Source organism: Oncorhynchus nerka, linkage group LG24 (genome assembly GCF_034236695.1).
Source record: "Oncorhynchus nerka isolate Pitt River linkage group LG24, Oner_Uvic_2.0, whole genome shotgun sequence".
In the NCBI taxonomy this organism is placed as follows: domain Eukaryota; kingdom Metazoa; phylum Chordata; class Actinopteri; order Salmoniformes; family Salmonidae; genus Oncorhynchus; species Oncorhynchus nerka.
This window is the reverse complement of record NC_088419.1, coordinates 31,744,077-31,757,305: the sequence shown is the minus strand read 5'-3', so window position 1 is coordinate 31,757,305 and position 13,229 is coordinate 31,744,077. Positions and strand designations below refer to the sequence as shown.

The 13,229-nt window shown below is 43.5% G+C and overlaps 1 protein-coding gene across 5 annotated transcripts in view; it reads right to left on the bottom strand.

Moving 5' to 3' along the window:
* Window positions 1-8,601: 8,601 nt before the first annotated feature.
* Window positions 8,602-13,229, bottom strand: part of LOC115107858 (snRNA-activating protein complex subunit 1-like) — a 29,736-nt gene continuing 25,108 nt past the window's right edge. For all 5 annotated transcript variants that reach the window (XM_029631555.2, XM_029631554.2, XM_029631556.2 and 2 more), the window contains 2 exons: window positions 10,427-10,486; window positions 8,602-8,855 (listed from right to left, as the gene is read on the bottom strand). In XM_029631555.2, the coding sequence (XP_029487415.1) occupies window positions 8,818-8,855; window positions 10,427-10,486 (98 nt within the window). In that variant the 3' untranslated portion in view covers window positions 8,602-8,817. The remainder of the gene's footprint in view (window positions 8,856-10,426; window positions 10,487-13,229) is intronic.

The following is a 13,229-nucleotide window of genomic DNA, read 5'->3' as shown; positions in this document are numbered from 1 at the left end:
GGCGGTGTGTCACAGCATCATCGGACTGAGCTTGTCGTCATTGCAGGCATTCTCAACACTGTGCGTTACAGGGAAGCCCTCCTCCTCCCTCATGTGGTACCCTTCCTGCAGGCTCATCCTGACATGACTCTCCAGCATGACAATGCCACCAGCCATACTGCTCATTCTGTGCGTGATTTCCTGCAAGACAGTAATGTCAGTGTTCTGCCATGGCCAGTGAAGAACCCAGATCTCAACCCCATTGTGCACGTCTGGGATTTGTTAGATCGGAGGGTGAGGGCTAGGGCCATTCCCCCCCGGAAATGCCCGGGAACTTGCAGGTGCCTTGGTGGACGAGTGGGGTAACATCCCACAGCAAAAACTGGTAAATCTGGTGCAGTCCATGAGGAGGAGCAGTACTTAATGCAGCTGGTGGCTACACCAGATACTGACTATTACTTTTGATTTTGACCCTCCTTTTGCTCAAGGACACATTATTCCATTTCTGTTAGTCACATGTCTGTGGAACTTGTTCAGTTTGTCTCTCAGTGGTTGAATCTTATGTTCATACAAATATTTACACATGTTAAATTTGCTGAAAATAAACGCAGTTGACAGTGAGAGGATGTTTCTTTTTTTGCTGAGTTTAGAACTGAATAAGGGGTCATTTGGGGTTAAAGGAAATGTTGCCCAATAAGCGTTCTTTTATCAAACCGAGAAGAAAAGTGTATATTAAAACATTGACAAGAAGGTATATAAACCTATATCGTTCATCTTCTCCCTCAGTGCTGCTCGGATTCATTTTTCGGGGGGTGGGGAGAATGGTTTATCTGGAAACTTGTTTTGCACAATTTCCACAAATCCAAACGGGTCAAAGTAAAACATTTGAGTTAAATGGGTTTTGCCACTGGAAATAACTTATTGCTGCATTAGGATCTAAATGTTTCCCTTACCAATTATCAGTTAGACTTCTCTCATCAAGGGTCAGCTTTGCTAAAGTCCCTCTATTGGCATTTCCACATAATCCATGGGTAGCAATCACTTCCCTCCCAAACACAGGCAGGTCTTTAACCATGTCTATGCTGGAGGTGCCATCTCCACTGCAGGCCTGCAGCGTGGGATTACTTATTCCCAAAGGGCTAATCCCCTCTGCCAATGGTCCTGGCTGTATAAATGCTGATGATACACTAATATCTTAGCACTCTCCAACGTTAAACGATGACAAATACACTTTTAAATGTGTCACGAACCAGCTCGTAGCCCGAAAACAAAGAGGGAGACAACGTGAAGATAAAGTGTTATTCCTTAACTAAAGTAAAACATATACAATTAACAATGGTGTGTGAGTGAGTGGTTGCATACATAGATGGTGATAATGAGGGGTGTTGAGGTGCCAAAATAAACAAGCCACAAAATGCCACAACCAAAACACAAGTGTGTCTGCATGGAGATTGTCTCATCAATGAACGGCTGACGACCTCCCGGCTCCTCCCACCGACATCCTATTCAGGAAAATAGCAAAGTGAAAGAATTCAGCAGACAGAGTGGGAGGGTCGTCAAAAATGGCTAATTAAGCACTTGCCTTTGGAGCTGGTGGTTGGGCGGTGATCCGAGAGGCTGGAGGCTGGGGCACAGCATCAAGTTTTAGAAGCAAGGCTATTCATGAGATTGAAAAACAGTAACGAATAAACCTGTTTTCAATTCAATCATTTGAAAAGAGCGAGAAACAGACAGAAGAGACATTCAGGCAATTCCTTGATAACAATACAAACATGCCTATAGCAATACATACAGTGCATTTGGAACGTATTCAGACCCCTTGACTTTTTCCACATTCTTACATTACAGCCTTATTCCAAAATGGATTAAATGATTTTTCTTCCTAATACATCTACACACAATACCCCAAAATGACAAAGCAAAAACGTTTTTTAAAATTTTTTACATAAAAGTATTCAGACCCTTTGCTATAAGACTCGAAATTGAGCTCCGGTGCATACTGTTTCCATTGAACATCCTTGAGATGTTTCTACAACTTTAATTGGAGTCCACCTGTGGTAAATTCAATGGATTGGACATGATTTGCAATTGCACATACTGGTCTATATAAGGTCCCGCAGTTGACAGTGCATGTCAGAGCAAAGCCCAAGCCATGAGGTCGAAGGAATTGTCCGTAGAGCTCAGAGACAGGATTGTGCCCGAGGCACAGATCTGGGGAAGGGTACCAAAAGATGTCTGCAGCATTGAAGGTCCCCAAAAACACAGGGGCCTTCATTCTTAAATGGAAGAAGTTTGGAACCACCAAGACTCTTCCTAGAGCTGGCCGCCCGGCCAAACTGATCAAATCGGTGCAGAAGGGCCTTGGTCAGGGAGGTGACCAAGAACCCGATGGTCACTTTGACAGAGCTCCAGAGTTCCTCTGTGGAGATGGGAGAACCTTCCAGGACAACCATCTCTGCAGCAGTCCACCAATCAGGCCTTTATGGTAGAGTGGCCAGGTGGAAGCCACTCCTCAGTAAAAGGCACATGACAGCCAACTTAGTTTGCCTAAAGCCTCTCAGACCATGAGAAACAAGATGCTCTGGTCTGATGAAACCAAGATTGAACTCTTTGGCCTGAATGCCAAGCGTCATGTCTGGAGGAAACCTGGCACCATCCCTACAGTGAAGCATGGTGGTGGCAGCATCATGCTGTGGGGATGTTTTACAGCAGCAGGGTCTGGGAGACTAGTCAGGATTGAGGGAAAGATGAACGGAACAAAGTACAGAGAGATCCTTGATGAAAAACTGCTCCAGAGCGCTCATGACCTCCGACTGGGGTGAAGGTTCACCTTCGAACAGGACAACGCATGAGTGGTTTTCAGGACAAGTCTCTGAATGTCCTTGAGTGGCCCAGCTAGAGCCCAGACTAGAACTTGATCGAACATCTCTGGAGAGACCTGAAAATAGCTGCGCAGCAACGCTCCCCGACCAACCTGACAGAGCTTGAGAGGCTCTGCAGAGAAGAATGGGAGAAACTCCTAAAATACAGGTGTGCCAGGCTTGTAGTGTCATACCCAAGAAGACTAGAAGCTGTAATCGCTGCCAAAGGTGCTTCAGCAAAGGTTTAATAAAGGGTCTGAATACTTATGCAAATGTAATTAAAAATTAAATTTGCTCAAATTTATAAAAACATGTTTTTGCTTTGTCATTAAGGGGTATTGTGTGTCGATTGATGCAGGAAAAAACAACAACAATTTAACTAATTTTAGAATAAGGCTGTAACCTAACAAAATGTGGAAAAAGTCAAGGGGTCTGAATACTTTGACTGCACTGTAGGCTGTGAGAACTGGTTAGAACCTGTTATTTTTGGTCTAATGCTTTAAGGGAGGGAAAGCAGTTATTTGTGTAGGTGTATACTCTGCGATTCTGTACATTTTAAGTTTCTCTCCGGTTTTATCCTGAGTGTAAACTTACCTGCAAATTGCTTGAATAAACTCTTATTGCTGATTAATGAGTTCTGCCTGATTCCTCAACAATCTAGTGCTGTGACCCGGATGAAAGCGGTTCGAGAAGAAGTTGACCCATATTTCTCAGCTTTGACCCATACAATCCTTGGCCAAACGACTAATCGAGGGACCTTATTAAAAATCCTTACAAAAGGAGTTGTCTGTTACCTAGTCATACTACCAGCTCGGTGCCCTATTCATTTACAAATTGGGTCAAATTTGCAGGCTTATTTAAATGTGATATTTTAGTGTTTGGTAAATGTACATTATTTAGTAATCAAAGTTGCAAGACCAAGATTTGGGAAGGAAATTGTGATATTCCATACTTAAGGTATTTCCTAAGTACAATAACATCATTTGGTAAATTGTCATTTATTTGGAAATCAATATCGTAAGATATTTCCTGTTTATGGTATTTCTTAGGGGTAAAACCCTTAAGAATTTGGTTTAGATTGACTTAAGGGTCAGTTCTAATAAATAAGCACTTAATAGGTTTCAGAATGTTGGGTTAAGTTAGGAAGGAGACCATAGATCTACGGACCCGAAGGACTGTGTATGTGATTAGACAGACGGAATATTGAAATAATGATTGTGATTGCTATATTTAATGGCTTAATTAACGTAAACGGTTGGAGTCAGGAAGCAGGTGCAGAAGGTAAGTTTAATGAAAAGAGAAGGCAGATAAACAAAACAGGAGAAGCGTACTGAACGTGAACAAAACCAATATTTCCTAATGACGGAGGCTACTGAGGGCTAAATAAAGGGAGTAATCAAGGTGATGAGGTCCAAGTGAGCGTAATGAGGAGCAGATGTGTGTACTGATGGTGCCATGACCGGTGGTTAGTAGACCGGCGACGTCGAGCGCTGAAGAGAGGCAGCGCGAGTCGGTGTGACATTACCAGAAATTCTGTGAAAATCAAATCAAATTTTATTTGTCACATACACATGGTTAGCAGATGTTAATGCGAGTGTAGCGAAATGCTTGTGCTTCTAGTTCCGACAATGCAGTAATAACCAACGAGTAATCTAACCTAACAATTTCACAACTACCTTATACACACACACAAGTGTAAAGGGATGAAGAATATGTACATAAAAATATATTAATGAGTGATGGTACAGAACGGCATAGGCAAGATGTAGTAGATGGTATAGAGTACAGTATATAGATGTGAGAGGAGTAATGTAGGGTATGTAAACATATAAAAGTGGCATTGTTTAAAGTGGCTAGTGATACATTTTTTACATTATTAAAGTGGCTGGAGTTGAGTCAGTATGTTGGCAGCAGCCACTCAATGTTAGTGGTGGCTGTTTAACAGTCTGATGGCCTTGAGATAGAAGCTGTTTTTCAGTCTCTCGGTCCCTGCTTTGATGCACCTGTACTGACCTCGCCTTCTAGATGATAGCGGGGTGAACAGGCAGTGGCTCGGGTGGTTGTTGTCCTTGATGATCTTTATGGCCTTCCTGTGACATCGGGTGGTGTAGGTGTCCTGGAGGGCAGGTAGTTTGCCCCCAGTGATGCGTTGTGCAGACCTCACTACCCTCTGGAGAGCCTTACGGTTGTGGGTGGAGCAGTTGCCGTACCAGGCGGTGATACAGCCCGACAGGATGCTCTCGATTGTGCATCTGTAGAACTTTGTGAGTGCTTTTGGTGATAAGCCAAATTTCTTCAGCCTCCTGAGGTTGAAGAGGCGCTGCTGCGCCTTCTTCACGATGCTGTCAGTGTGAGTGGACCAATTCAGTTTGTCTGTGATGTGTATGCCGAGGAACTTAAAACTTACTACCCTCTCCACTACTGTTCCATCGATGTGGATAGGGGGGGTGTTCCCTCTGCTGTTTCCTGAAGTCCACAATCATCTCCTTAGTTTTGTTGACGTTGAGTGTGAGGTTATTTTCCTGACACCACACTCAGAGGACCCTCACCTCCTCCCTGTAGGCCGTCTCGTCGTTGTTGGTAATCAAGCCTACCACTGTTGTGTCGTCCGCAAACTTGATGATTGAGTTGGAGGCGTGCGTGGCCACGCAGTCGTGGGTGAACAGGGAGTACAGGAGAGGGCTCAGAACGCACCCTTGTGGGGCCCCAGTGTTGAGGATCAGCGGGGTGATGTTGTTGCCTACCCTCACCACCTGGGGGCGGCCCGTCAGGAAGTCCAGTACCCAGTTGCACAGGGCGGGGTCGAGACCCAGGGTCTCGAGCTTGATGACGAGCTTGGAGGGTACTATGGTGTTAAATGCCGAGCTGTAGTCGATGAACAGCATTCTCACATAGGTATTCCTCTTGTCCAGATGGGTTAGGGCAGTGTGGTTGAGATTGCATCGTCTGTGGACCTATTTGGGCGGTAAGCAAATTGGAGTGGGTCTAGGGTGTCAGGTAGGGTGGAGGTGATATGGTCCTTGACTAGTCTCTCAAAGCACTTCATGATGACGGAAGGGAGTGCAACGGGGCGGTAGTCGTTTAGCTCAGTTACCTTAGCTTTCTTGGGAACAGGAACAATGGTGGCCCTCTTGAAGCATGTGGGAACAACCGACTGGGATAGGGATTGATTGAATATGTCCGCAAACACCAGCCAGCTGGTCTGCGCATGCTCTGAGGGCGCGGCTGGGGATGCCGTCTGGGCCTGCAGCCTTGCGAGGGTTGACACGTTTAAATGTTTTCCTCACGTCGGCTGCAGTGAAGGAGAGTCCGCATGTTTTAGTTGCGGGCAGTGTCAGTGGCACTGTATTGTCCTCAAAGCGGGCAAAAAAGTTATTTAGTCTGTCTGGGAGCAAGACATCTTGGTCTGCGACGGGGTTGATTTTCTTTTTGTAATCCGTGATTGACTGTAGACCCTGCCACATACCTCTTGTGTCTGAGCCGTTGAATTGAGATTCTACTTTGTCTCTATACTGACGCTTAGCTTGTTTGATTGCCTTGCGGAGGGAATAGTTACACTGTTTGTATTCGGTCATGTTTCCAGTCACCTTGCCCTGATTAAAAGCAGTGGTTCGCGCTTTCAGTTTCACGCGAATGCTGCCATCAATCCACGGTTTCTGGTTTGGGAATGTTTTAATCGTTGCTATGGGAACGACATCGTCAACGCACGTTCTAATGAACTCGCACACCGAATCAGCGTATTCGTCAATGTTGTCGTCTGACGCAATACGGAACATATCCCAGTCCACGTGATGGAAGCAGTCTTGGAGTGTGGAATCAGCTTGGTCGGACCAGCGTTGAACAGACCTCAGCGCGGGAGCTTCTTGTTTTAGTTTCTGTGTGTAGGCAGGGATCAACAAAATGGAGTCGTGGTCAGCTTTTCCGAAAGGAGGGCGGGGCAGGGCCTTATATGCGTCGCTGAAGTTGGAATAGCAATGATCCAAGGTTTTTCCTGCCCTGGTTGCGCAATCGATATGCTGATAAAATTTAGGGAGTCTTGTTTTCAGATTAGCCTTGTTAAAATCCCCAGCTACAATGAATGCAGCCTCCGGATATATGGATTCCAGGTTGCAAAGAGTCAAATAAAGTTCGTTCAGAGCCATCGATGTGTCTGCTTGGGGGGGAATATATACGGCTGTGATTATAATCGAAGAGAATTCCCTTGGTAGATAATGCGGTCTACATTTGATTGTGAGGAATTCTAAATCAGGTGAACAGAAGGACTTGAGTTCCTCTGTTGTTTTGGCCACACCATGTCACGTTAACCATAAACCATACGCCCCCGCCCCTCTTCTTACCAGAAAGATGTTTGTTTCTGTCGGCGCGATGCGTGGAGAAACCAGCTGGCTGCACCGTCTCCGATAGAGTCTCTCCAGTGAGCCATGTTTCCGTGAAGCAAAGAACGTTACAGTCTCTAATGTCCCTCTGGAATGCTACCCTTGCTCGGATTTCATCAACCTTGTTGTCCAGAGAGTGGACATTGGCGAGGAGAATGCTAGGGAGTGGTGCACGATGTGCCCGTCTCCGGAGTCTGACCAGAAGACCGCTTCGTTTTCCCCTTTTTCAAAGTCGTTTTTTGGGGTCGCCGGCTGGGATCCATTCCGTTGTCCTGGGTGAAAGGCAGAACACAGGGTCCGCTTCGCGAAAGTCATATTCTTGGTCGTACTGATGGTGAGTTGACGCTGATCTTATATTCAGTAGTTCTTCTCGACTGTATGTAATGAAACCTAAGATGACCTGGGGTACCAATGTAAGAAATAACACGTAAAAAAAAATATTTAAAAAACTGCATAGTTTCCTAGGAACGCGAAGCGAGGCGGCCATCTCTGTCGGCGCCGGAAGAGTATAAAGGTATGGTATCTGCTAGCATGGTAGTAGATACCAATAGACTTCAAGTCATTGCACTAACGCTAGTTCTACAAAGCAATATGAAATTGTTTTGGTGGATGGTCATACCATGGATCATTTAGCCATTTGATTTGGAATTTTAGGACCCCTTTAGGTATCAAAAATATTGAATTTGGCCTTTACTACTAAAGCCCATAGAAACGCATTGATAAATGGCACAAGAAAAAGGACAAAATTAAATCATAAGGGTTCAAGTTTTGAAATGTCTGGCCTATATCTTGGAGACGTAATAATGCTAAAAAACATTTGTTGGACATATTTAACCCCTTTGTTGGCACAAAACTGCCTCCATACTTCTATTCATTTGTACGGGTTACCTTAAGACGAGTCCCGTGACACTTGAGGGTTGTAGGCCAAACCTTTCGGACGCTACAGAGACGTTTTCTTGTGAAGACCAATTTTCGGGATGTCTCATGGTCTGACAAAGACTGCTGTAGCTCAGCCACTTTTCAACACAGATGCGAAAGGCCGACATAGGCGTATGCAGTGGATTGGGACGCTGCCAATGCAAAAAAAAACAGTTCTCCATCTGAAACTGACAGATTAATTTTTAAAATCTATTGTGTCACTTAGAGTAACAGATGCATTAGACTTAAGGGCTTCAACGCGCCGCAATTCACTTTAAGTAATAGGGGTTAAGTGGAGCTAAATGTAACATGGGTCAATTGTAGGGGAACTTGGGGTAAAAACACCACCCAAGATCAAAAGTATTTTTCAGGTAGGATGACCGACTAAAACCAAGGGGACGAGGGAACCATACCCAGTGCAGTACTATTGTCAGAAGGACAAAGGATTACAGATCCATGCTTGGAAATTCATAGAATGATGCAAATTTGGTGCCACATTTATTTGTACACAAAAACAAAAGTGCTCTATTAATTACATTTCCTGTTATATGCACAGTAATTAACTGGCTCAAGTCCTCAGACAACTTGATGAATATATTCATAATGTGGATATTTAGTGTTCTCCTAATGGATTAGCCTCTCCAAAAGTGCAGCAGTTAAAGCCCAAATCCTCTGCATTTTCTTCACCACCGGAAACTGTGTTTTCGCTTCTGTCTTTTCACTGAAACAAAATGTAAGAGAGATTCAAAGCAATTTAGGAGAATGGAAACAGCAGGTTTGAGTGTCTTCATTACATTGGGGTCCATTAAAATGCACAAATAATGAGAGAATATACCATAACAATATAAAACATTTCTTTGGTATGACTCGGCTGGGGATAGGGCTGTGGAGCTCATGTATTCTCGTCAGCCGGTGATTGTCAAGCAAATAACTGGTCGGTCTCACAGTAATTGACTGTTAATTAAACATACATTTACTATCTCCTGGCTTCCACGCATAGCCTACAAGCCACTGACTGATGCAGACCTTTGGAACATCTACATTTAAATGTGTTAGGCCCTGATCTGGCTATGCCATACGGCTGTGGGATACACTAGTTAATTTAGCAGACAGGATTTGCTTAGAATTCCGTGGCATTATTTTGTAGAATGAATAATACAATTGAACAAAGTTGAATGAAATGGAAAGGATATTTTTTCCAAATGATTTGAGGGAGTGTGCACATGGACTAAGTGTTGAGTGGTTAACAAAGAAATAGGAATTCCTTTTCGCTTAATTTAGAGGTATTAATCTAACTTTAGTTCTACAAACGCTGGGCTTTATGTTTTGATTTTTAATACATTGTAAGGCGGCATGATATGACCTGAATGATTGGGAAAAAAGTTGCTGGAAAGGCATGAGCTCTGCTTAGTTTTTTTGTGCAGGCTGAACACACTACATCAGTTACTCATTCACAATTTGACAAGCACTTGATAATGCCTATAATTTCACGGTGGCATCCCCTTTGTGTGGCCGTAATGCACACTCCCCCCCCTCCCCCCCCCCAAAAAAAAAAATCCATGCCGTTTGCGGTCAGCGGCCGTTGTGCCCTTCTCCCTGAGTGCTCCGAATCACCTCTCACGGCTCTCCGTCAAAGTGATCGGGTCTTTCTCACAGGCTACTAGTGATGACAGACAAGGAACTGCATGTATCCTTATCCAATTCCAAGGTGCATATTGAAGATATTGGAAGAACAGTCCACATCTACTTTGTCAGCCAACAAGATGAGTAGGCCTAACGAACAACAGTCAGTCTACTATCCCTCATAGTACAAAAGTCAACCTATTTTATTCTGTACGAGAAATAAATATTCCAAAACACACCACATTTGTCCCTCGTAGCAGTTTTTACACCAAATTCTGTCAGTGTTTTTTTCCTTTTTTTGGGAGATCACCAGTGCTATTAATTAATTGGATGTCATTGACCCTGCAGCTCAAACTTTCATTTTCAATACACAACCCAAAAATAAAAAAAATACAAATAGCCTGACATGTGAATTGTGATATTTTGATGTATGCCAGAATTTATAACTTTATACAAGCATCAATGACATATTGCTAAGGAGAACGCTTGGTTAAGTGTAAATCCAGACTTACACTTAGTTGTCTCCCACCCCCCTACTTGGCTTTCAGGTAACTGTGTGGGAGGGAACTACTTTGAAGAAGACAATAAAATGGACTACAAGTGTTTTTGTATGGATCTACATTGAAATAATCCCCTATTCACTGGTAAGTGGCATTGGCCTGTTCTTACATGCAGTCTTGTCCTCCTCTGCAGCACTAAGGAGCCAATATTGGATCTTCTGTTCATCTCCTAATGGAAAGGGACACAGCAGAACAAAAAGCTATTGTTAGGTTGGTGATGACCAGAGTTAATCAGTGAAATAAAGAGCATAATTTGGCTTGAGATAAATATGAATAAACATTATCAGAGGAGGCTGGTTGGAGGCGCTATAGGAGGACGGGCTCATCGTAATGGCTGGAATGGAACCGTATCAAACATATAGGAAACCACCTGACTCCATGTATTCCATTATAGCCAATACTATGAGCCCGTACTCCTATAGCTCTTCCCACCAGCCTCATCTATATCAATCAAGTGACTTAAAAGCCTGGACAGACAGGTCAAATGCATCAACACAGTACACATTCATCTATCCCTCAAAAGTCAGCTGGCATACACTGAAATACATGGCCTTTGTGGCTTTCTTTGTCAAATTACCATGAATTGACTGACTTATTAATACTAAATATCATATTACGGTGTGGAGACATGCATTGTGTGACAAGAAATAACTACCAAGTCTATTACGCCCCAGCAGCTAGAATTTGTCCATCCACAATTCAACGGTGGAAACATGGCAGCTCTCAATACCAGGCAACAGAAATAGCAGGCCACTAGTATACGAGAGATTGTTGGTGAGGAGATTGCCTCTGCCCTCGACAATAAAAACCGGTAACTGAAATCAATGGCAGTGTTCGCTGCTAAAATAGATACCTATTCAACCAAAGTGGAAAATCTGGAGAAGACGCCATGACCTAGAAACAGCGCCAGCTAAGTTGGAAGGGATAATCTATCTCCTAAAAGAGAAAATGGAATCACTTAAATCATTCTCATAAATGTAATGTGCGGGGTTACAGGACTTGAAACTAGAGTGGAAGCAGGTAACACAACTTCCTTCCTTCCTTCTGTTCGGGCAGGAGAAGCTGGGTCCCATGCCACTCATTAACATTGTGCACCACACGGATCAACTCCACAACGGCTCTCACTGTATGATTGTAGGGATCCACAGCTTTGAAGTCAAGCAGCGAATTGTTCACCTTGCAGCGGTTTCCGGGGCTCTGACCTATGCCGGTAAGAGGATCAGCATCTACCCAGACCTAAGTGGCAAACTGCTAAAACCGAGGGAGACCTACAACAAAGTGAGATTACAGCTACGAAAGCTAAGCCTGAGATGCGGCTTCATCCACCCAGCTAAACTCATTAATCTTCCTGAACACAAAACGCTATTTGCACGGCCAAAAGATGGTCAAGACTTCCCTGAGAAGCATATAAAACCCAATACACAACTGGACAAGCTGACAGATGGAACCCCATGACTGGCTCATTCAGGTGTGCTATCCATGTACAGTCAGTCATGCAGCATAGCCTATTGCTATGATGCTGTCCTCGGCATAAGACAAATGAGTACACCCCTCATGTTTGGGTACAAGGAACAATATTGCTGAGCATTGAACTTGTAATTATATTATAATTATGTCATTACCCACCCTTACTCATCAAGTCTGCCAACTTATTTGTAAAGGTCTGAATTGTTTACTTATTTTGTTTAGCATCTTTAGTATTGATGTAAAATAAAAAGCATGGCCCACAGGGAAACCCACCCATTGGTCACTGCCTAACCAAAAGAAGCTACTGCTGCTACTACTTCCATTTTAGAAAAACAATGGCAACACTAGCTATTCCCATCTGGAATTTCAAAGGCCTTAATATTCCTATCAATGTTCAAGCAATCTTGACATTCTCGCAGAAACCATATTGATATAGCAATGCTCCAAGAAACACACCTGCGCCAAAGAGACCGAATAGAGAACCACTTGTACAAACAAAACTAATCGTGTAATCACAATGATACATACTCAAATTCCCTATCCTTGGTAAAGGCAAAGACCAAGAAAGCATAATCACTTTCCTAAAAATGGATCCATAATGGAAATAAAAAAGTGCCTTTATTAATGTGTATGCTCCAATTGATATGATCCTCTCAACAGCATAATTGTTGGAATTAACTGAACACCAACTGGTTATTGGGACAGACATGAATGCCAATCTGGACAAATCTAATAAGACCAACAATCCACAAGCAACCAAGGCTCTCCAACATATACTATCTGATTACAACCTCATTGACGCCTGGCGAGCTCATAACCCTAAAAAAATAACACTTTCTATTCAAACAGGTACAAAACATTCTCCCGAATCAATTTCATACTAAACTCAGCAGAAAAAAGAAATGTCCCTTTTTCAGGACCCTGTCTTTCAAAGATAATTGGTAAAAATCCAAATAACTTCACAGATCTTCATTGTAAAGGGTTTAAACACTGTTTCCCATACTTTAATGAACCATAAACAATTCATGAACATGCACCTGTGGAAAGGTCGTTAATTTGTAAGTCGCTCTGGATAAGAGCGTCTGCTAAATGACTTAAATGTAAATGTAAATGTTAAGACACCAACAGCTTACAGACAGTAGGCAATTAAGGTCAGAGAGGCCTTTCAACTGACTGATAAACACCAAAAACCCAGGGTCCCTGCTGATCTGCGTGAAATTGCCTTAGGCATGCTGCAAGGAGGCATGAGGACTGCAGATGTGGCCATGGAAATAAATTGCAATGTCCGTACTGTGAGACGCCTAATACAGCGCTACAGGGAGACAGGACGGTCAGCTGATCATCCTCGAAGTGGCAGACAACGTGTAACGACACCTGCACAGGATCGGTACATCCAAACATCACACCTGCGGGACAGGTACAGGATGGCAACAATAACTGCCCGA